The following is a 24,557-nucleotide window of genomic DNA, read 5'->3' as shown; positions in this document are numbered from 1 at the left end:
CAGGGAGCAAGCAGAAATATTTCAGATATTGGACAGAACATTCTGTTCCTTTGAAGAAAAGGAATCAAATATGTATTTCTTTTTAATGGAGCTGTTGGACTGTTTCCAAAAAGAAATGGTAACAGTTCCACTGTTTTGAGGCAAAATACCAGAAAACATGTCAAAAAGGTATTTGTAAATGACTTCAGACCCAACAGAAGCAGCAAAGCAGTTGTCTGGTTATGACAACCCATTTCAGCAGCTACAGAGAGTAACATTTCCAAAGGGATGCAAGCTCCAGAGCAACAGGCCACTCATCTCCCATTTGTGATTTCATGCTCTGGAGGAGGAGGTTTGAGCAGAGCCCATCTCCAGCACTCTGGGGTTTAAGAAAACTGCATCATGTCTGTGCCTGAATTTGTACTGGAAAAAGAGGATGAAGAAGTTTTCATGTTCAATTCTTAGCTTTCAACTGCAAGTTTTTCCAACTACACTTTCTGTTGTTGTGCTTCCCTCTGGTTTCACAATAGAAACATCAACAGAAGCTCAAAATTAGTAAAGAAAAACAAACAGAAGCTTAAGCAAGTTAATACTAAATTGTAACATCAATAAATAAAAAAAATAAACTTCCTTCTGCAAACTTCAGTGTTTAAACTGAAAGAAGGGAAACTTATGTTCTATACCCAGCCCAGAGCTCTGAGTGCCACCTCTGGGGATGGGGACTCCATGAAAAGGAAAATGCAGCTCCAGGAGCACCTCTGGAGCTGGGCAGAAGGAAAGGATAAAGGACAGGGAAGGCAGAGGTGCTGCCCCAAGCCTCTGAGCACCTGGGAGAATGGGCTTGGAGGAGTCTGACAATGCCACTGCATGAGCTTTAAGACCTGGCCTGTGGAGGAACCAGCTGAGATCTCCCACTGGCAGCTTGGGAAGTGAGACAGCTCTTGTTCCTGCAGGGAATGAACTCTGTTAGAGCTTCCAGGCCACACAGGCAAAGAGGAGCAGGGCACTGCATGCAATTAAGCTGAAAACTTTTTTAAGAGCCCCAAAGACCTTGGGAGGGTGTAAATAAGCCCAACAAAACCTAAGTGGAGTTTTAAAAGAGAGATAAAATTATTTTTTTAAAAAACAGAAGTAGAAGAAAGGCGTAACTGAAGGCAGGGAAGAAACTTGCTGGGGCAGTATTTGGTTACTGGGTTAATTTCATTTATATCTCTCTAATAATTCATTTCCCAAGACTTATTTCATCATCTCCTTCATTATGCAATAATTCAAAGTGATGCCTGGGCTCTTATCTTCTGTTGCTTAATGAGCAGTGCTCACACCACACTGGAGATGTTTGCTCACAGAGCCCAGAGCCCTGCCTGGCAGCCCTGCTGGAGCCACTTCCCAAACCAGCAGCACAAAACACTCCAAAAATCCCTGCTGTGCTCCAAGGATGGAGCCATGGAAGGTGCTGCATCCACAGGGCTGCATCACACACCTGCTAACAAGTTTCTCTAACAAGAACCAGTTTCTCTAAAGACCTAAACAAGAATTTTGGTTTTAATCTTGCAGAGAAATCCATATCAAAGCAAATGAGAACAGGAGCTACTGGATACCAGTGTGTTCATGTACAAAAACATCATTAAAGGTAACTGAGCAGTTAAAAATAAGGCCTTGCAGTAGTTTCAAGTATTATGAACTGGCACTTAATATGTACTTCTCCATGCAACAGAAACAAGTGTTAAGTGTCAGGGACTGTATTTCCTAATAATACCAATTAAACCAAAAGCCAGTGTAGATGAGAAGAAACCTCAAGTACCACAAACAGGAATAATTTTTTTTTTTAAATAAATGACCTGTTTCTCTTCTGCATTCACTAACAGCTCACAGAATGCAGAAAGCAAATATTTCTCCAGTAAACTGCAAGGTTTAAAATACTAAGGTTTAAAACACTGTGAGGGTATTTTACTGCATGAGGAAAAGCACAGAATACACACCCAGACTGAGACCTGGAGCACCTCCCCATCCATGGGCAGAGGGGATTTGCTGAAATGCTACAGCTTGATTTTAACCAGCTTTGTTAGGTTTGATGATTGTTAACAACCTCCCAGAAAGGCACAACAAACCCAATCCTGCTTTCTTCCTTCAGGTGGATGGCAGGTGACTGCTGAAGCCTAAAGGTCTGACAAACCCCCAGGACTGAGCAAGAGCTTCCTGCAGAGATTCTCCAAGGCTCCAGACTGCTCTTCCCCCTCTCTGGCCTGGGCACCACACACAACATTCACAACCCCAGGTAACTTCTGGCAATCACCAAGAGCTTCTGGATTTCCCTTCCAGCACTTCCTATTCATCATTTCACTCTAACCAATGCATGCTACAGAACCAAGAGCTCCTGCTACCTGTGCCCCACCTGATTTCCGTGTGGGCTTAAGAGTTCAGGAAACTATGAAGGGCAAGTCACAGTGCCAAAAATAATAAATGGGGAAAGCAGCTGGTGTCACTTTTGCTTCCAAGTTCCCCTTACGACATCACTGAGCCACACACCTAAAAGGAGAACTTTTCTAAAAAAAATAATCCTTCACAGACACTTCCAAAAGTCCCAAAGCCTCTTCTGGTTGCAGCTCTACAGAACAATCAACCTTAATAAAAAGTAAAGAGTCTTTATTTTGGCACAATGTTTCACTGAACCGTGGAATATCCTGAGCTGGAAGGGACCCACAAGGATCAGCAAAGTCCAACCCCCAGCCCCGCACACACCCCAACAATCCCACCCTGTCAAAATTAGAAGTAGCTTGTGATTATTGCCAAGACAGACACCAAACCTCTGGGACTCTGCCCTGGCATGACTGTAGGCACTCCTCTATAAGCAATGATTTGGCCATGAGACTGTTCATTTCTATAAAACTGAATTACCCATCTGGGAGTTTGTCTTGGACCTGAGTTTTTGTCCTTTCTTTGAATACTATTTCAAAATTGGAAACGTAAAGCATTCAAATGGAAAAAACAGATTTGTATTTTAACAAAAATTTTGAAGGAACTTCTGATTCTGAAATTCACATTTGCTGAATTTCAAGTGGCCACATTTGCAGGTGAGAAGTTATTTTAAAACTGGTTACTCTCTAAGGTAAGACACTGATGTTCTCCAGTGGCTGACCTCAAATGGAGTGACACAATTGTTCATTTTCATTCACAAAAAAGCAGTTTCTTTTAACTACTCATTTTATACACATGAAAGACTTGAATCACTGAATGAAGCTCTTATGCAAACAGACTATGTTAAATAATCCTTGTTTTCTGCTAAAAAAAATGTTACACTCAGAAACACTTTGGGAGGTGCCACACAGTTACTACACACATTCAGCATTTTCCTTCCAAGGTAAATACCCTGGGAAAAATTGTTAACTGGTCCCAAAAGCTCCCTTTTTGTCATTTTACATCCCTCCCAAACCAATGAAGCAGCAATTCCCCATCTCTAAGTTATGCAGGCTTAGCTCCAACAGCTTACTAGAAGAAAAACAACAGACAACTTAGGACTTAGTGGTTTTCTATGCAGACCAACCCCCCACCCCCATCCCTCATTCTTCACTTCTAGGAAGTTAAAAAACTGAGTTAACAGGGCAACCCAAAGAGCCCAGGACCCCATGCTCACTATTCTCTGTTCAAACACGTGCAAAGACTAAGGTAAGGCTACACCCAGGCCCACGCTTAGGAGCAAATAAAAAGCTTTTCCTTTCTAAATTCAATCACACATATATCACAGGCTGATCAGTTCATTAACAGCAAAGCTCATTACGTTATTTTTAAGTTAAATGAGAAAGCAAAAGGTAGCAGGCAACATGCAGAACTATGCTACTGATATCACAACGTCAGTAAACAGGCAATAAAACACAACAGCTCCCCCAGCCCTGCTGCACAGAAAGCCCTTAAAGAGTCACTCCTACAATGCAGTTAAGTAGAAGATTTCAGAAAAGGATGCACAAAAAACATTTAGCAGACTAAACAATTCGATTAAACAGAGTCCTGAGAGTTTAACACAAGTTCAACAGCATAACATTTACAACAAGAAAGAAGAAAGGCACCTGGAGACATCTGACACTGGGCATGCTCTGCAGGCATCTCAGTGCGCACATGCTCTCTACCAGGTTGGAGCAGCCTAGCCACAAAGACCTTGGCACAGAACACTGCAGGGTGACAAAAAGGAAGGAAGAGAAGAAGCAGTTAGATGCCACAACAAATCACTCAAGGCAGGCAACTCATTAGTATGTTAACGTGGGTACTTATCTATGTTATTTCTACATTCACCGTAGTTAGTGCCAGGGGTGAAACAACCACTGAAGGTGCTGTGCAGCCATCAAGGACAAACCACCCCTCTGGCCTGTGCAGGACAAACCACCCCTCTGGCCTGCCCAGGACCAGCCACCCCTCTGGCCTGTCCCACCCCTCTGGCCTGAGCTCCTTCTCCCCCTCTGTAACCCCGTGCCCTCAGTGCCCCGCTGAATGCTTTCACTGACTCCCAGCAGCAGCAGAGTTTAGCTCACCCACACTGCTGCCCACAGCAGAGCTTCCAGGGCAGAGCCCCCACCCAGCAACCCAGCCTGGCCAAAATCCCTGCCCAGCTGTGCCCTGCACAGTGCCCTGGGGACAGGAGGTGCCATTGGAGGCTTTAGAATCCACCTGGAGGAGTTTGGGAATTAAGGTTTGGCACTCCCCAGTGTCTCAGCTTTCTCAAACAAACTGTGGTTCTTTATTCAACCCGACAATGGGAGCACATTTTAGAGAGGAACCACACTTAACTGAGCTCAAATTACATGACCAAGCTCTGCTTAATCAAGGAATCCTAATGACCTGGGGAAAAATGTTGGAATTATAGTTGAAGATATCCTAAAGCCAAATCATCCCTTGGCTACGTTTACTACTCTTCCTGCCACCCAAGCTTAATTACCAAATTCCCCACATGAGAAGTAGGAAAAGTTTGGAGAAAGCTGAAGAAATTTGATGCAGACAGACTCCCCAAAATTTCTGTAGCTCCCCAATATTATTTCCCAGTTCTTTTTAAGGACAGAGCAGTATATACACCAGATAAAGTTAGGGAAAAGGATTCAATTTCTCAGCATCAAGCAGAGCACAAACCCAGCTGCAATATTTGGCACAGACTGAGCTTTCACTATTTTCCACACAGGCTTCCAATTTAGTTACAATGGACACCAAAACTTTGAAAGGAAAGCCCCACACAGGTCAAAGCTGAAAGTGGAATAACTGGAGGTGAAGCCTCATGGAAAGCAGTTTGTGCCAGGATCAAGGAGGGGGAGAGAGCCCAGAGCACCTGAAGGGTAAAAAACCTTTTTTTTGTTTCATATCTTATGAATAAAACAAAAGGAAGACTCATATTTTCATCTCCATGCCAAGGAAAGAAATTACAGCAAAACCAGCAGAAGAATGGCCCTAGCAGCACCAAAACACATTGAATTTCCCTCTCTTACCCAGCAGGAAGGTGCTGATTCCACAGGGATATCCTGTGCTGTGCACTTGGAATGGCAAGACAGGGAGCCTATCTCTTATGGACAGGGGTAAAAATAGTCATACCTATGTTTTATTGTATTATTCTTTCATTAATAGCAAAACAAATCCATAGTTTTCAATTACTAAAATGTTTTAAAAGTTTATTTAATGTTTACAGAGAAATGGGATTTAGCTATAAAGTAATTACTCCACTACATCTGTCATTATTTTGCATTACTTAACTTTGACATGTCCTTGCATTAACATTGGAAATTTAGTTCCCAGGACACTTCTAAGACAGACAATCAGTGACAACAGGGAAACTACCTTAACTACAAGAAGACACCAAAAAAAAATTGGCTTTCATATTTTCAAAAAAGATGGAATGTACTGTTAAAACCCACTGATTGAAGAGACACATTTTATAGGTTTCTCAAAAATGAGTGTATAATTCAAGAAACTCCCTTTGCAATTCATTTTGTTCTTTGTTCCTATTTAGGACAATACCTTCATCATGGTTCTGCAACACTGAACCAGCAAAATTCAGGGTATTTCTGCAGGTGTTGATTAAAGCCCAAAAACATTTTTAAACATCCAGGCCTGATTAAAAAAAGTCACTTTGCTCATGTGACTTTATAAAAGTCACTGATAAAAGCCACAGCAAACTCCTCTCCTGAGATGTTCAGATTAGGTGCACAAAGCTGAGGATAATGTTTATAACGAATCTACACCTGTAGATTATGAACTAAAAATCACTGGTTTAGAGGTTATCATGTGGGGAGTTTAGGAACTACTCTAGCTAAATAAACTGAATTTGAAGTGCTTAACACAAAAATGGGTAAGTTGAGAACATTTTTAAAAATTTAATTCAAAATGCATTAGGCACTGAGGCCATTTCCATGCCAAGGTTAAGCCACACAAAAACCTTTTCACAGCATTATGAAACCTGCATGAAAGGCTTTACAAAAACTCCCTGGACACTCAGCTGCAGCACTGCTATTGCACAATGCTACAAATTAAATATTGTGTCCCACTTCACACCAAAACAGCAACGTGCAAATATTTGTGTGCTTCCCTGACATGTTATTGCCTGATCTGTGATGAAGAAAAGTTCAACAGTGTTCCAAAGGCTTCACTTTGCACTGGCCCTTCTCTCACCAGGAGCCCAGGGAGGTGCAGCACTGTTTAATAAAGCCTGGGGAGGGGAAAGTGCCAGTGGCCAACAGGCACAGCATTAAATGAGAACAGAGATCAGAACTGCACAGGCTGAGGTAAACTGAAACTCAGATTTTAAGGACTAAGGTAATCAGCAATGCAGAGCTCTAAGTGCCTCACGTTGTGAGGGCAGGGGATCCCCTGGAGGTTCTATCTGCAGAGCTGAGAGGGCTCTGAGCCCCAGGGCAAGGCAGGAACAGACACAAACTCTCATTCTGATCACTTCAATGCCTGGTGCTTGCAGAGATTGGTACTTTAATTTTATTATGAGATGACTGATGCTAATTCCATACACAAAGAACTGCTTTGGTGGTCTAGCCCCAGGAATTACATTTCAAGCTTTACATTTCAATCTCAAATCTCAAACTGAAGCAGCCTATACAAAATGCTGCATTCCCAGAGAAACCTGTAAATCCTCAGTAAAAAGGGGAGATGCTTCAATGTCTTTAAAACTCAAATGTTAAGAACTTCTTATATTAATTAAGCACACAGCAGTGTGCATCCAATAAAACAACTTTGTAGTTGGGAACTTTTAGGATGGAGGTGTAAAAAACACCTCCTCAGGCCCTGAACTATCCTATCCTAAAGTTTTCCTTCACTCTGGACTTCTCCCAGGTTACAACAGGGCCTGGTTAAAGCAGTGTAACATGCCCAGAAATCATTTCCTTCAGAGCACCTGATACTGTCACACAGAAATCCTCACACTTTTGTATCCCTTAACAAAACCTCACACATTTATCCTCTAAAGCCCTTTAAACTGCCCAAGAAATGCCTATAGCCTGTGTTTCTGATGGAATTAGAACACCTTTGCAACCCAGGCATGGCAATATTGCAGCGTCATAACTAAGAATGACAGCATTTACATAACCCAGACTTATGCTGCGAGTTTTATAAAATATTAAAAATATGACCTCAAAATTTTTCACTGCATTCATTTTATTTATACAAGGTAATTTAGAGAATCCAAATTTATTGGGAAATTCTGATCTTAAGGAAAAAACATGCAAAAAAGGTACAACCAAATAACCTCAGCCTTCACTGTCAATTATTTTGAGATTTTTAGCTATAAGAAATTCACATGCTACTCAGCAATGGTGACTTCCTGGTTAGTTTACTTCGGCCTGGACCAACACAATTGGTATTTATTTCCACCAACACTTAATATTGATAATTTTATGGGTAAGTGGTGCTAATTAAACCCCTCTCCATGGCTGGGGGCTCAGTTTAATGCAGCCCAAGAGGTGCTCTGAAAAGCCAACTTGGATTTGAGGGCAGTCTGGGAAAGCCTTATGCTCCCATCTCCAGCCTAATGGCAAGCTCAGATCTCCTCAAAAATCAGCATTAACCACACTAAGACATAAAAAACATGAGCAGTAACACTGTTTCAAGGCCTTCATTATTATTTTACACTCGGCAGGAACAGCAGCCAAGTCCAACTCCCTCCCGGTTTGGAGGCTGGGATTTCCTCCAGATCTTACCTGGTGCTTTTCCTGTTCAGGCTTCAAACAGTGCCAAGCAGAGCAGTGGTGAAGCCCTGGGCTGGGACTGAGTGTGCACAGGTGGGAAGCACAACATCCAGGGGTGTGTGTGAACACTGGGTGGGACATGCAGGGTGACAGAGCTTCCCCAGGGCCAGCCGGGCTGGCAGGGACATCCCTGCACAGCTCTGCAGGCACCAGCAGGAGCTCTCTGGCTGCTCCTGTGCCACCCCAGCCAGGCTGTGCCCGGGGAGGTGCCCTGTGCTCCACACGGGTCTGCTGGAACCGCTGCCATCACATCACTGCCTCTCCCACGGCCAGGGCAGCCCCACTGGGCATTCAGAAGGCTGTTGGAGCACCATCCATACAACACATTTCCACACTCAGGGAGTTTTACATTGCATTCCAGCAATCTGCTTCAATTTCAGCAGAACTGGACTCCCAGGTCAACAAAGTTGTTTCAGACGTAATTTACGCTTGCATTTATTTCTCTCTTTCCATGAGCTACAAATGCAAAAATTAATTTCTCAAAAATGAATACCCACAGAGTGGAAAACTAATTTTAACTTGTGAATTTTTTTTATTATTCTGTTATTAGATCATTCTAAAAAAAATTAGGTAACCAATAGCTGAGTCACAGTGCCATTAGGAAAATCAATTTAGCCAAATCATTGCTATTCACAATAGATTTTTAAACTGCTCAATGGAATAACCTTCCAACAGCCATTCGAGATCTGCACATAAGCTCTTGCATTTGGGGAAAAACACTAAGTGAGGAATCAGGAAATTGAAAGCAAGACAAGGGAAAAGAATTGATGAGAGAAATTCTCCTTATTACCACAGCGATGCTCTAGATAGGACACTGAATTCACAGGAGGCTGATGGAGAACGCTGTCCCACTCTGCTCCTGAAGATCAAAGTGTGTTTGCTACACACAGTCAATGCTACAAAAGGAATATGGGTTCAGTGGAGAGAAGATTAAATGCTTTCTTTGAATAGAATAACCATCTTACTCCATTATAATTTATTAATCAGGATAAGACTCATGAGATGCAGCAGTTTGTTTTCAAGAAGATACAAAGGACTGGGAAAAAAATCCTAAGATGTTTGCATAAGCCACTCTGAACACTACTGAAATAATCTCAATTTTCCAAAATACACAGCATTTAGATTAGCCCTTGCCTCCTTCATGTACATACACCCCAACTCCCACAGCTGTATGATACACCTTTCTGCACTAATCCCCTGTGTTACACTAAAAAGGCCATTTCTAAAGCAAAACACTTTCTTCTGCTCTCCTGCAGCAGAACAGGGACTTGCAGACATCTCCAGCCAGCAGCTCAGGGCAAATCCTGAGTGGGCAACACAGACCCAGCACTGCCCATCACACAGGAGAAACCTGCAGGGCATCAGACACAGAGAAAAACATGGCTGAAACCTGTCTAACATGTTAAAAGCTGTCTCAGACCCTTAGGCTCTCAAGGCTGAGGCCTAACAGAGCTGACAATAAATCCTACAACAGCCAAGGCAGGGTAGCAGCACTCAAGTTCCGATGCCTGTGGAGGCTGGGCTGCCAGAGCAACCCAGGACTGCCAGGCAGGGCTGCACAGGAACACTGCCACAGCTCTGAGAGTGCCTCACAGGGCACTTTCTGAAATGCAACATTCAAAACACAGGCAAGAGCAAAGCCTCCAACCTGCTCAGCTCAACTGCTGCCTGTGTAGGGCTGGCTGTTTTGGTGTTTCCAAAAGTTAAGCAATATTAAATTACATTGAGGATCTTGATCAGCAGGAGCACTCAATTATGCTTCCTCTTTTTTCCCTGCTCAGTGTATTTTAAATTATTTCCTCTTTTTAGTTTTCATCACTAAAGATGCCAAGTTTGCTTCTGTCTCCCTGTTCTCTAGTTTTTAGAAAAAGGCACACCCTGAACAGCAAATATTCCACAGAAAGACACTATTTCACAATTTTAACTCCAAAGTGAGTCTGATGGCTGTGTGGAACAAATTCAATTTGATACTAGATGAGAATGTAAGAAATGTGTCAGTCTAAGGTTAATAAGTATTTCCCCTGCATTCTCCCTCTGGTTTATTTAAAAGAGTCACACTAAAACAGACTTCTCCACCCTAACCAAATAAAATTCAACTACACTAAAAATCAAACCAGGAAACCTTTGCACAAGTAATTAATTATAAACGTATTTATCAATTAAATTCAAATATAACTTTGGCACAAAATACCACACCAGGAAAACAAACGCAGAATTCAAACCATGCATGAGACCAACAGCACGAACAGAGTTTCTGCTACAGCAGGTTAAATACAGAGGCTCCCCATTCACTGCAGTAACTCCTACAAAGGAGAACACACAAAGGCTGAGCATTACTGCTGTTACTGTCCACAGGAATCCAGGTACACTGCTTCACAGTCACTGCAGAAATAAGTTGCCAAGTCCATCAGAGCACCAACTCACAGTAAAGCTGGGCACTGGGAGGTGCAGCTCTCCCATTCACACCAGATATGATATTGAACACACACAATTTTCTTTTCCTGCCAGCCAGGGACCTAGCTTGCCTTCCTGAGGCACACAAACACCTTCCAAACCCATCTCTAAGATAACCTTTTGTAGCCATGCCAAATCTCAGAGGAATGTGACTCCAAGTACAATGGCTCACCCCTACTCTGAAATAAACCCAGTGTCAGTGTGAGACTTCTCGTGCCACCCCTGCCCTACACCTGTCCCAAACAGCTGAGGCCAAACCTTCACACTGACAGCTCAGGAAGGGTTTAGGACACTGACTCCAAGAATTTCAAATGGCATTTCAGCAGGAAAAGCTACAGAAAAAAGTTACAGCTAGGAGTAACCAGAGAAGTTCTCTCCAGTTCTGATGGATCCATCAGGACAGGGCCTGAACTCAGAGCTGGGACCTCCCTGAACTCCACAGGGAGCCCAGGACAGTCACTGACAAGGCTGCTCTCCCCTTCCAGACACAGGATGTGGCAGCCAACGGCGCTGTGCCCGTTCCTGCACTCACAGAAGTTCACCTCGTGCTCCCAGCCCGATGCTCCACAGCAGACTGGCCATTCCCTCCAGCACTGCTCCTGTACCTCTTGGCCATGCCCTGACTCAGCTCAGCAGCTGATTCCCTGTGCCCTAACACCTGGGGACATCAAGCAGTTAAAGCAGGGACTGAATGTGCGGACAAACCCATCTAAGCAGAAGCAGCAAGATATAGTACAGGGTGACTTCTTACCTGAAACTTTGTTTCTGGGCTTCAGATCCACCAATCCAGAATGAAAGGGGATTCGAATGGGTTTTCCTTCTCAGACTTGTCTGTTAAAAGAGAGCAGCCAATCATCTTCAGCTTGGTGTATCTACTTCTTTCTTGAACGAAATCCCAATTACTGCTAATGCTGTTAGAGAAAGGCAGCCCAGGCACCTGCCCAGCCCGGGACCGACTACGTTAGTGGGGGCGTCGGATTGGTGGATCTAAGACAGAGAAACGCATTTACAGACAAGAAACTGCTCCTTCCCTTACCCTGGGTCACCCAAACAAGTGGTTTTGGGTACAGCTCACTTTGCTAAGATTAAGGAAGATGAGAAGAAGCTACAATGCAAATAACAAAGCCAAGTCCTAAAGCTTCGACCACCAGCTCACACCTCGCAGGCCTGCTCCAGGAACACAGGTTTGCATGACAGCTCAGTGAAGTTCTCCTGGTCTGCCATAAACATCCTCTAAAGCACTTCACTGCAATGATTATTTCCCTGTTTCCAGGCTCAAAATGACCTCATTTGCCTTACACATCTGCAGCACAAAGATGGAGTTGTCAAGACACTCCTGATGGGAACACAGCACTGTATTCAGTACATTTGCAGTACTGCTGTGTCTCTGGACAACAATCTAGAGCCAGAAGAGAGTAAGACACTGTACACCACTCCTGAGACAAGTCACCTCTTGCTAAGGAGGGAGATAAAAGGCCTCCAGCCAGTCCTGCCAGCAGCACAGTGAGAGTGTGACTACTTTAAAGCAGCCTGAAAGCGACACCTCAGAGAAGATGGGGTCTGCAGAAAACTCATACTCCACATGCAACAGAAAGTTCAGCCTGCAGAGACCAAACCATGCAACCTCCACCAAGAGCTTCAAAAACTTCAGGCCATGGCCCATGGAGCTTCCCCCACCAGCAGTGAGAACAAAATGCTGCAACACCCCCAGAGGAACACATCACCACCACCTCTCACCCTCTGCTCTGCAGCCCCTCCAGAGCTGAACCTCAGCCTCCACTGCTGTGCCCCACACCTCGAGCTCCAGCAACTCACAGAAGGGTGCAAAAAATGCCATTGTCTCCAGCTGTGCCAGGAAACCATCTCCATGAGGACAGGACTGTCCTGACTGCCCACAGCTCCCTAAAGAAAGGAGCACCTTCCTGGTGGGGTGGTGTCCTGCTCCCAGGCACTGGCAGAGGCAGCAGTGCCAGGGCAGCGTTTCAAGGACAAAGCAGCACTGTGGGCCCACTACCATGTCCAATGCATGATGCTTAAGGCTGCCAAGGAAAGTGCTAGGATGTCAAGGCATATGACTCAGAATTTTCAGAGTACAATATAGCTCAGCAAGAAGCCAGCTATCAAATTATATAAATGCACTGATTTGCCAAGTCACTGCAGAGCCAGCAGGGTGCTGGAAGGAGAGGCACTTCTCCAGGAAGCCAAACCTTAACGTTATTTGCAAGTGTAACAGCACAGGTCTGATTTTTGTCTCCAGAAGGCCTGGCGTGCTGGAGACAGCCTGAATAACAAGTTTCCCTGGCTAGTCCTCCCCTGCCCTAAGAGAATTGCCAATGAGATTCTCTATCAAGTCCAAGCTGGAACTTACTAAGTTTTGCAAATTCTGAGTATAGATTTTCAAAGAGATTTAGGTATTTTTGTCTGAAAATCAAAAACTGGTTTCACTGCAAAGGTTGGAAGACTTGAAAACAGCCCCATCATGCAAACCATGCTGAAATACACAAGCTCACAGCCCTCAAAAAGGCAAACAGTGCACATTGGCACAACTTTTGTACCAAAACTCCATATTCAAGAACTCAACAGAATGAAACTCAGAGCAAACTTGTAACACTGAATATATATATTTTTATATATATATAGTGATTCTCCTCTTCTCCTCTAAGTCAATGAGTAAACCAAAATTCTGTACTGTTGCCAACAGCTTGAAGTTGACCCAAAAAGCTTTTTTTGTCATTTTACCCAGAAAACACATCACTCCCTATTCCTAGCAAGTGGGTCCCTACCTACATCTTACAAATTTCCATCTGTATTCATCCTACAAATGGGCCCAGGAAGCTGAACTACTCTTTGATCCCACACAAAACTGTTAATTTCCTGGGGTGGAAGTACAAGGATGCAAGTCCTGCGGGGATGTGGATTAACAAAGTACCAAAGAAACAACATGCCTTCAAATGTTCCCACTGTTAATTCAGGCTGCATGAGGAGCAAATTGAGTTTTCAGAAAGAGTCAATGCTTTTCGTTGTTACAACACCAATGGCATTGGGTTATTTTTGCATTATCTGCTCTCGGTCATGCATCGCTCATATTGGGAAATGTGTGGAAGTGGTACAGGAAAACGGAGTAGGCTGTCAGATGTCACACCACTGAGCTCATAAATACATCAATAAACTGGGGAAGGAAGGGAATTTCCAGAAAAAGTGGATTTTCCGTGAATAATGATGCCATAAAAATCAAACCACGAAATCAGATTATGTAACAACATAAACAGTGGCATCCGTATAAAGAAGACGTCGCCCAAGGAAAAAGCTAGAAGGAAAGAATTGTTATCCATCAGCATTAATTTAAACAACTCAGTCAATATTCTCATTTCCCTTCAATTCATTTTCTGCCCTGCAACAAAAAGAAATTCCTTGTCACAGAGCAGCCCTCTCACAAGCACGGCCTCTTGTTCTCTCCCACACATCATTCCTCTTGCATTGGCACATTTGCTGCACCATCCATTTCATCTGAAAGCCATCAGCAATCTCCCTGAGCACGCTGCTGCACAAGCACTCCAGGCTGCCCAGGGCTGGGAACTGGAAGGCAACTGGAAATGCCAAAGCAGCAGCGACCTCTAAACTGTGAGGCAACAAACCCAGCACACCCCGAGACACACGGCAAGATGATTTAACAAGCACCAGAGGTGGTTTAGAAAGCATGAAATGAAAAGGTACATCCATCTTTCAAAGAACACTCCCAGGTCTCTCTGAGGGTACAGCTTGTAACAAGGCAGGTTGTTTTGCTGTGATGCTGCTCCCAACACTCCTCAGTGACCCAAATCTCAGCAGTGCTCAAAGCTCTGTATCCTGAGGGACACAGCCGGCACTGTCTGACACACACCAAAGGCAGATGGGCTTTTCATCAAAGCAGCAGCCCCAGAGCACTTCAGAGAGGGCAGCTGCACCCACAGCAGCTGCCTGCAGAGACAGGATCTCCTTCCACACGGACACCTGGGCAGGGATTCACTCTGGGAGCTGCCAGCCCCGGGCAGGGCTCTGGGGCAGCCCCTGGAGCCGAGAGCTGCCCGGTCACAGTGCCCAGGTGAGCCCTGGCACAGGCTGAGAGTGCCCGGTCACAGTGCCCAGGTGAGCCCTGGCACAGGCTGAGAGTGCCCGGTCACAGTGCCCAGGTGAGCCCTGCACAAGGCAAGGGCTGCCCAGTCACACTGCCCAGGTGAGCCCTGCACGTGTTCCAGACTGCAGAAACTTCCTCTGCTCAGCACCAGACAGAGCTTGGACAACTTTGTTATGCTAGAAAATGTAACTGCAATGTGAAGTGAGAAATCTGAGTCTGGAATGAGATCTAAAAAGCCTCTGGTTAAACACCAGGGCTTAGTCTCCCCAGTAATTGGTAACTTCCTTTCATTAAGAACCAAAAGCAATTTAGTTTCAGAAGTTCCCCCACAACTGGCACATGTGCAGCTTTCCTCCACCTGAATTATCTGATGGCTACTGCCACCATCACCAGAAACCTCAGATAACTTTACACACTTCTGCACCTCTATAGCCTCCTTCTCTCTGCCACCTCATTTCCCCAATCAGGCCATTGCTCCAGCTAACCCTACCAAAAGATAAAGCTTTCCACTCCTTTGTCCACTTCCCTCCTTTCACCACTCTGCTGGCTCTGAGTGCAGTTGCCTTGCTCTAATTCATGTTCTTAAGCTCTTCCTTCCCATTTTCTGCACTGCTGCCAAAGTCACAGCAATCTCTTCTCTTCAGATTTGCATCCTTCCTCTGCAAGGCACTCTCTGAAACAGGACTGTCATTCTGAGAGCCTGGCAGCAGCACAGACCTCACATCCCCTGCCCCAAGGCTAATCCCAAGGCTGTGCCTTCCTCAAATCCATCCCACCAGCACCTCTTTAGCTGTATGCTCCAGCCATTGCTGATTTCCCCATGTATAAAACCCTGCATGCTTTACTGTCCAACGTGCAGCTCTCAGCACTGCTCATTTAGCTACTGAAGATTAAAAAAAGATACCAGCAAAGCAAACAGATTGTTATCCTGTTGAATAAAGCACATCCAAGTTACACACAGGTTTACAAATACCTTACTAACACTCCATCTACTCCCAGGCTTCAATGAAGAACCAGTCACATTTCAGCTAGAACAGTATCTCCTTTGTTTCAGCTGCAAAGATGATCACTGCCTATGTCTGTGTCACTACAAAAGTCAACTCTTTGAAGGGTTCCTCCAAGAGTATGTGAAAAATAAATCCCACAAATCCAACTGCCTGCTTAGCTTGCCATGACTGAGACAGGGAAGGGAAAAGCCAGAGCACTGCAGCCCTACTGAGATATATACACGGCAGCTGTATTTTAGAATGCTGGGATTTATTTTGCACTTTAGCTTTAAATACTTTGGGGGCACAACCATCTCCAGCTGCAGTGACCCAAGGAACTTGAGGTGGCCCTGGAGTGATTTACAGCAGGAGCTGCTGCTGCTCAGGCCTGTGTGAAACACTTCCTTCCCAGGCTGGTACCTCTGAACTGAACACCTCCACCTCACATCAAACTCCTACCAGGGGAAACAAAGATTTCTGGCAAGATATTCAATTATAATTCTTCATTTATTATTTACCAAGGTACTTAAACACTGGATGCTTTTAGGAGAGCCAGAGAGAAGCATTCTAGACACTGAAGGCCATGTGTTAGGAAGATTATTTCCATATATACAACTTCAAGATACAAATGATAGCAGTGTGAACAAGCGCTTGCCCATTTTATTGCCAGGCATGGCCTTCCCCAAACCTTTTCATGCTCCTACCACAGAGCAGTGAGTGCTGAATTTAACCTGCCAGCACAGGGACCTGTGTTTGGAGAGCAGCTTGGGCAGCAAGGCCACAGTGGAACATGAAGGGCACAAGCTCAGTGAGTGGGAGAATTTCCACTGGATCCCTGCTCAGGAGCCTTCTCCCGTGGGTGGCTGGTAGGTACAGGAGCCTGGGAGCAGCAGATTTATTTTTTTTATTCCACATCTCATGGTGCACACAGTTCACCCCACAAATGTACAAAAAGCCCCCCAAACTACTCACCACACTGATGTATTCAGTTACAACCACCTCAGTACAACCCAAGCAGCTAACCCTCCCACAGTGTGAAAGCTGCTGGTAACACTAAATAACAATCATGGGAAGGGTCCTGGGAAAATGAAGAACACAAGGCTTTCAGCAGATATGGAAGGGAAATGCAAATCACAGGGTTGATACAACTGAACATGGATTTTATACGCAACTCGGATCTGCAGGCAACAAAACTTATTTCACAAAGCATTGCACTTGGTTCTTGAAAAGAGCAAAAAGGTCCCAGTTATCTAATTTCACTGAGAAAACCAAAACCAGGGGCAGAAAGAGCCCTTTCAGTGAGTGTCCCTCCATCTGTTCTGGATTACCTGCTCACACCCAGCGTCTCCCTGAGCCCACAGTGAACCCTGCCAGACACCAGGAGCTCAGCCTGGGCAGCCCCAGCCACCCTCAGGGACCCCACCCCTACAGGTGGGCACCACCTGCAACTGGGGTGGCACCACTCAACACTCATGCCCTGGGAATGACTGAGGACAGCACCCACAGAAGCAGCACAGGGCACAGGAAGCCTTCAGCTGTCCTGAGGGACACAGTGGCTTGGAACACCCACTAAAACTTCACACAGCAAATCAAAGTTGTCACTCTGAAACCTTGAAATAGTTCTCTGAGATTCCAGCCTTAAAAATAGAACAGTATTATTTGCATGACTGATTTTCCTTGAAATAAATGCAAATGATCAATCCAGGGAAGGCACAGTTGATGGGTAGAGCAGCACGTTCTCAAACTTCCATGCAATTAACATATTGACACATTATGTTCATCAGAATGATGGTGTGTTTGCTCCTCAGAACCTTCAGATCACACTCTGCTCCTGTACTTACTCATTTCTGTATTTACAGATTCATCCCTGGCACTGGAGGGAAGCAATGCATCAAAGCCCATCTCCCTGATCAAAGAGAGGTATAAAACATCTGCTTTTAGGAATGTGGAACATTTGAAAGGAGCAGCCTCCCCCTAAGTCTGCCAGGGATGACTGGGATGATCCCAGGTCTGGGATGTTCCCACAGACTGACTCCCACGTTTCCAGAGCACACAGAAATCCCCAACAGGGAACTCAGCCCAAACAGCTTCTGCCCTGTGGATTCACACAGATCTCCTGGACAATCTCCCCTGCTGCACCACACCAAAAGGCAAAACCTCCACATCTGCATCCAGCAGTGATCTGCAATGCTTTTAGGGCAACACCTCCACTCAAACACAGGTGATCCTGTGCAAGTTAAGGTTAACACTAAATTCAACTACTAACTACATTGTAGAGAGCACCATTTTCTCTTGGAAACGACAGAATTAACTGTTCATCTTATTCAATTTTTACATGTATCCATTTCTTGTGAAAGGGAGAAAAGTGTATTTCTAAAACCTCCTACTAGAGACTGAAACTCCTCCAAGCCCCACTGATGTTTGCATGGATTAGCACAATTCCCAGCTCCAGCAAGGGGAGGGTACAACACTCACCAGCAAAAATCCCATTTGCTTCCTCCTGATACAACCTGGCCACAAAGAGGAGAGACTAAAACGGGAGAGCACTTGTGAAAACACAAAGAAGTGGGGGTTTTTGAAAGGTGAGGGAGCCAAACCTTCCAGCTCCAAATGCTATTTGAGCATCTCACAGAACCGTAAGCTGAGGAGTGCTGGTGAGTGTTCCACGGCAGAAAAAAGGCACCAGAGCACACTTCCCACCTCGGGAATTGAGGAGGCATCTCTGGGAGGCTGCTCCTGAGCTCTGCCCACAGAGCTGCCCCAGCCCTGCCTGTCCTGCTCTGATGTCCCCAGGGCAAGCGTGAGATCACAGACCAGGGCAGGAGGTTCCCTAGGAATGACTTTTAAGCCCCTGCCCTCAGTGATCAGTAGAAATAATGAAAGATACACAAAGGTTTTGTAGGTTCCCCTTTTTCTTTTTCATTTTATTTCTGCTTTTTGAGACCAGATGGCACACTTAAAGAAAGTTCATATATTGTGGACCAGGTAGTTTAGCAACAACTCCACTGGCTAAAAAACCCATTTATGTCTCCACTGAACCCAGTTCACCTTCAGAGTGCCTTAAAGGGAAATTATTCGCATTTTGCCCCTCAGTTCTGGAGAACTGTATGAAATTTTGTACATGAGGGCAAATTATGCTTAGGAGAAAAAGCAATTATGTTTATAACAAATAAATTAGAATATATTTAGCGATTACTATTCTCTCTCAACTCCTAACTTAATTTTATTCATGCCTAAAGGCAGTAAAATGAGGGGCCTCCGATATTTACCCATAGAGATATAAATTTGTTAATATTTAAAATAAACAATCAACACCTCTTTCTACCTCTCCCACCTGGCTGCCTCTCCATAGCGCGAATTTAGCGGCGTGAGCGTTAATGAGCAGCAGAACCAATACACCAATTAAGTCTCGTTAGGTAATTCCGTGTGTGCCGGAGCGGAGCCGCAGCACCGGTGCGGGGTCTGACCCGCCCCGAGGGCACGGAGGGGTCCGGCCGGGCCGGGGCTGGGGCCAGATCCCCCGCGGCCGGGGCATTTCGCGTTCGGTGCGTGCCCCGGCCCGGCCCTGCCCGCCGCGGGGGTTCACTGCAGTTATTTATTTATTTTCAATGAAACGGAGGCGCTCGTGGCGCCCCGGGCGGGCCGCGGCGGAGGCGGGAGCGAGCGGATCCCCCCGCGGGGACGGCGCGGCCGGCCGGGGCCGAGCAGGGCCCGCCACAGCCCCCGCGGCGGCGGCGCCGGACCCCGCGGCCCGGGCGCGCCGGCGGGGCCTGAGCCGGGGGGGGGGGGGGGGGGGGGCGAGAGGGGACGGGAGGGTGTGCGCGGGGGCCGGGGGGACTCACCATGAGCTCGATGGTCTTGTCCTCGATGACCGAGTCGGGCTCCATCGCGGCGGCGGCCGCTGCGCTCCGCCTGCCCGGCCCGGCCCGGCCCCGCCGCCGCCGCCCCGCGCCCGCCAGGCCCCGCCGCGGCCCGCCCGCCCCCGCCGCGCGCACGCGCACGCGCACACGCACGCGCACGCGCGCTGCGGCCGCCGTGATGTCACGGCGCTCGCGGAAAGAGCGGGGGCCCGGCCCCGCCCCCCCGGGCAGCGCCGCGCTGCTCATTGGGCACCGGCCGCGCGCGGGGGGTGCCGGGAGCGGCGCGTGCCCGTCGGAGGGGCGGCGTGGGGGGGGGGTCCTGAGGGGCCTGACCGGGAGCGGAAATGGGAACGAAAATGGGAACGGGAACGGGACGGAACAGAACAGAACGGAACAGGAATGGAGCGGGGCGGCAGCGAGCGCCTCCGAGGGGCGGCGGGAGCTCCCGAGGCCTCCTGTCCCGCGCTGCCGGGCGGGCAGAGCCGTGTGGGAGCGGCCAGGGCCGGGTTTGCTGCGGGATCGGGAGCTTGGGAAGCGCCCTTGGGACTCGCCCCTGTGGGCTCCCGCCGTGCCCAGAGCAGCTGGGGCTGCCCCTGCATACCTGGCAGTGCCCAAGGCCAGGCTGGACACTGGGGCTGGAGCAGCCCGGGATGATGAAAGGTGTCCCTGCCATGGGATGGTGGAAGGTTTCCCTGCCATGGCAGGGGTGGGATGGGATGAGCTTTAGGGTCCCTTCCAGCCCAAGTCTGGGATTCTGTGGTACATGGACTCAGGAGATGGCTCTGCATGTTGGACTGTTTATTTGATAAACAGTTCTGTTTCACAAGTCCTGATCTGTGCCTTAGGCCTGGTCTGCTGGCACCACTGGGCATTTCCTTGCAGCTGACCTCAGCCCTTGGCAGTGAGCAGCTGATTCAGCCTTTGGGGTCTGGATCCCTCTGGCAAACTGCCTGTGCCACAGGAGCCACAGAGCATCCAGGGGCCAGCCAGGTGCTCTGGGGACCAAGGACACCCAGGCTGCCCTCTGGCCACGAGCAGGGACCAACTGCAGCCACAGGCATTGGGAATTGGAAACAAAACTGTGCAGAGCAGCAGAGTGCTGTGACAGCACAGCACTGGGCTTGCCATGGAAATGGACCTGCAGCTTCCTGCTAAGCATCTTTTTCTGTTACCTGTTCAAATCTCTGCCAAATGGTGAAGAGGTGGAGGATGAACAAATGGAAATGGTGCAAAGTCCTTCCTTACTGACAGCTCACCTGCTGCACAGGACGGTGGAGTCAGCAGAAATGTCCTTCATCACTCAAAATCCCTTAGAGCAATACTTACCATGAGGTCTAAACCCTTCTTAGGGAATTTAAAAGGCAAAACAAGAACTGCAAATGGCCCTCCCCATCAAACCCCTGCTGCTGCTCACCTGAGGATAACAAATTGATGTGTTCCCATTTCCATCTGTGGGGACAAAGCCAAACCCAGGGATGCCACTGCCCCACAGTGGGGCAAGGTGCCCCAAACCCCCCAGGCTGCCCCTGACCTGCCACCCCTGCCAGGGACAATCCTTCCTTTCCTGCCAAACTGGGCCCCTGGCAGCTGGGCTGGATCCCTCCCATCAGAGCCCCTAAGGAAGGATTGCAGTGGGATTGTTCCCATTGTGTCACACCCCACACTGAGAAAGGTGGGACAAAATCCAGCTCCATTCTGCTGGCCCTGGCTCTGGACATCGACCAAGGCAGCAGAGATTTGTTTGGGACACCAAAGTCAAAAATCAGCATGTCTCAGTCTAAATATACCCAGGGCAGGGATGTGCTGACAGCACCAGGCTCCCAGTGCTTTCCCAAGCACAGCCTGGTGTTCTGGGGATGGGAAGAATTCCTAGGGCAAAGGAAATGAGGAGAAAATGAAAAAGAGAAGAAAGGAGGGGGGAAACCTTCCATGATTCTGTACAAAGGGTAAATCAGTGTGGCCAGCCCAGCAGTTTGAGGGTTCCTGCAGCACAGCAATGGATGTTGCACATCAGGATGGGTCTCACTCTGGCAGGAGATGTCAGCTGGAATTGCAGTTCCTGTAATTTGCTCTTAATGGTGTAATAAAAGCAATTCCTATGATGTGAGAAGGAGAAAAACACAGAAAATAATAAGGGAAAGCATTATAAAAACATCAAATATTTTGCCTTTAATGTGGAACACCAAGGAAAGAAAGCAGGAGTGGGGATATCAACCCCTGTACCTGTAAATTAAAATTGCTTCTGACCAACTCACAACTTAAAACCTCATGAGGACTGAGCAACATGTCTGAGGCATAACAAGATGCCAAAACAGGTTTTGATAAATTAGTTCTGAGATAAAACTCAATGGGAAAGAGTCAGTCCTAGGAGGGGCAGCTGAGGGAGCTGGGAAGGGGCTGGAGCCCCAGGAGAGGCTGAGGGAGCTGGGCAGGGGCTCAGCCTGGAGCAAAGGAGGCTCAGGGGGCCCTTGTGGCTCTGCACAGCTCCTGACAGGAGGGGACAGCCGGGGGGGTCGGGCTGTGCTCCAGGAACAGGGACAGGAGCAGAGGGAACGGCCTCAGGCTGGGCCAGGGCAGGCTCAGGGTGGGCACAGCAGGAATTTCCCCATGGAAAGGGGGCTCAGGGATTGGCAGGGGCTGCCCAGGGGGGTTCTGGATAGGACTGGAGGTGGCACTGAGTGCTCTGGGCTGGGGACAGCTTGGCAGGCACTGCTTGGAGGTCTTTTCCTCCCTAAATGTCTCCATGGTTCAAGCACAACATTCCCGTGCCTACCTGGCTGCAGGAATTTGAGGAGCAGTCTCTGGGTGTGCCCTGCTTAGACAGGGCCGTGCCCGCGTGTGACAGATCTGTGTCACATCTGCACAGCAGCCACCAGGGACACAGCTGCTAATTAATGCTAATGAGGCCCCTGCTCAGGTGGAGGCACACAGGGAGGTGGGGCAGTTCCTGTCCCACAGAACTCGCTCTGCCGGTTTTCCTGCGAGGATGAGGATGGGGGGAAGTGGAAGGGAAAGTCCCGACCTGGAGATATCTCGGTGTTGTGCAACAGGGCGGGGGTTCCTGGAGGGTCACCTCAGCCTCACTGCATGGCAGCAAAGTGATCCTGTGCTTGGAAAAACCCTGGGCACCCCCATTCCCCGGGGCTGATCCAGTGGGACTCAGCCATCGGCTCTGTCCATGTTTTCTGTCCATTCATTGTCCGAGGGAAGGATTTGCTCCCTGGTCATCCCCACAGGCTCTATTCCCACACAGGCTCTGTCTGTCTGTCTGTCTCTCACGTACCCTGGCACCACCACAGCACACTGGGGCAGGATTTTGGGATTGACACCGCTGGATTTTCTCTCACTACACCTTTTCTGCATAATGAGCTGAACTGTTTCTCCGACACCCTCCCACACTGGGCTGTCCTGAGGCTGGCCAAGATTCACAGCCCAGACAAGCCCAGGCTCCCCAGGGTCCTTCCAGGAGCCGCTGCCCCTCGTTCCGCCCCAGGCTGGCCGCAGAGCAGCTCAGGGCACACTGCAGATCCCAGCAGCCTCAGCCAGGCTGATCTGAAGGTTCCCCACTCCAAGCAAGTCCTGGAGCCTCGGCAGGGAAGCAAAGCAGCCACCTGGGATCTCCAGGCACATGGCAGGGAACAACCAGGCAGGGAAACGCGGCTGTGAGGATCCCTCAGCTGGGGAGGAGGGGTTTGTGCCACTGTGTGATCCTGGTGGCCAAGCAGGTGAAGCAGCTTGTCAGGAAACTCCTGCCCTGGCACTGGAAAGGAGAAACTGGGTGAGCAACAGCTTTTGTCTCACAGCTCTGGAGGGGGCTGGGGTGGAAGGGGAGCCCACACAAGGGACACTCACAGGATTTACAGAGTCCTTCAGCAGCTCCTGCCCCCATCCCAGCTGCCCAAGAGCTGCCAGGTCCAGGGTGGCTCTGGGGAGAGCAGAGCTGCACACAGGCATGGCCACAGGGCTGCAGCAGAGCCAACGGGGACACAGAGGGAAGGGCGGAGAACTGACCCCAAAAGGGGCACAGTGAGATGAGGAAGGAGCTCAGAGCCACCCCAGCATAACAGCGACCATGGGACACCTGCACAGAGGGGACAGACGGGTGGCAGTGGCAGGGCAGTGGCAGTGGCAGGGCTGTGACAGAGCTGTGACAGTGGCAGGGCTGTGGCTGTGACTGTGGCAGTGGCTGTGGCAGAGCTGGGGCAGAGCTGTGGCAGTGGCAGAGCTGTGGCAGTGGCAGAGCTGTGGCAATGGCAGTGTCAGGGCAGTGGCAGTGGCAGAGCTGTGGCAGTGAAGTGACAAGGCTGTGGCAGTGTCAGGGCTGTGGCAGTGGCAGTGTCAGGGCTGTGGCAGTGGCAGTGACAAGGCTGTGTCAGAGCTGTGTCAAAGCTGTGTCAGGGCAGCAATGTGTGACCCCTCCCAGCCCAGCCAGGGCTGGGGCTCCCCCAGCTCCCCCATTTGCAGCTCAGCCCTGCAGCAGCTCCAGGTCACCTCCCCATCCCGCTCTTTACAGCAGCCAGGACCTGCCCTTTGGTTTATTTAAGCACTGACAGCGATTCAAAAGTGTTGGAAGAGCAATTTTTCAGCACTGCCTAAAAATAGCGGGGTGAGATTCCAGAGCTGCCTCCAGCAGCACCGGCTGCCCGGGACAATGGCATTTGTAACCCACGAGTGACAACAGCACAGGCCGAGCTCCAGCTCCCGAAATAACAACTCAGAAAGGGTAAATTGTGGCTTTAATTACAGCCAGACAAAAAGGAGTGTTTCAGAAGAGCATTACCAGAGTATCTGAGCATGCAGGGCCAGCTGGAAAGCGAGTGGGGAATGCAGAGGGAGCGGGGCGGCCTCCCCACACAGACACCCCAAATTCCAGGTGTTCCCGAGGGGGAGAGGCACATGCAGCCAGAGGTTTCAGAAAAGCTAAAGCCTTTGGCACAAGGGA

The 24,557-nt window shown here is 48.2% G+C and overlaps 1 protein-coding gene across 5 annotated transcripts in view; it reads right to left on the bottom strand.

Moving 5' to 3' along the window:
- Nucleotides 1–19,687, bottom strand: part of FBXW11 (F-box and WD repeat domain containing 11) — a 55,244-nt gene extending 35,557 nt beyond the window's left edge. The window contains exons 1-4 of one of the 5 annotated variants that reach the window (XM_054287881.1): nt 19,598–19,687; nt 11,407–11,486; nt 8,992–9,097; nt 4,041–4,142 (exon numbers count right to left, since the gene is read on the bottom strand). In XM_054287881.1, the coding sequence (XP_054143856.1) occupies nt 4,041–4,091 (51 nt within the window). In that variant the 5' untranslated portion in view covers nt 4,092–4,142; nt 8,992–9,097; nt 11,407–11,486; nt 19,598–19,687. The remainder of the gene's footprint in view (nt 1–4,040; nt 4,143–8,991; nt 9,098–11,406; nt 11,487–19,597) is intronic. The other 4 variants (XM_054287882.1, XM_054287884.1, XM_054287880.1 and 1 more) reach the window with 4 other exon arrangements.
- Between the last annotated feature and the right edge of the window lie 4,870 nt (nt 19,688–24,557).

Source organism: Melozone crissalis, unplaced genomic scaffold (genome assembly GCF_028551555.1).
Source record: "Melozone crissalis strain CALT ecotype California unplaced genomic scaffold, PUWL_Pcris_2 ptg000061l_1, whole genome shotgun sequence".
Lineage (NCBI taxonomy): Eukaryota > Metazoa > Chordata > Aves > Passeriformes > Passerellidae > Melozone > Melozone crissalis.
The sequence above is the reverse complement of the archived record's forward strand: the minus strand, read 5'-3'. Positions and strand labels throughout refer to the sequence as shown.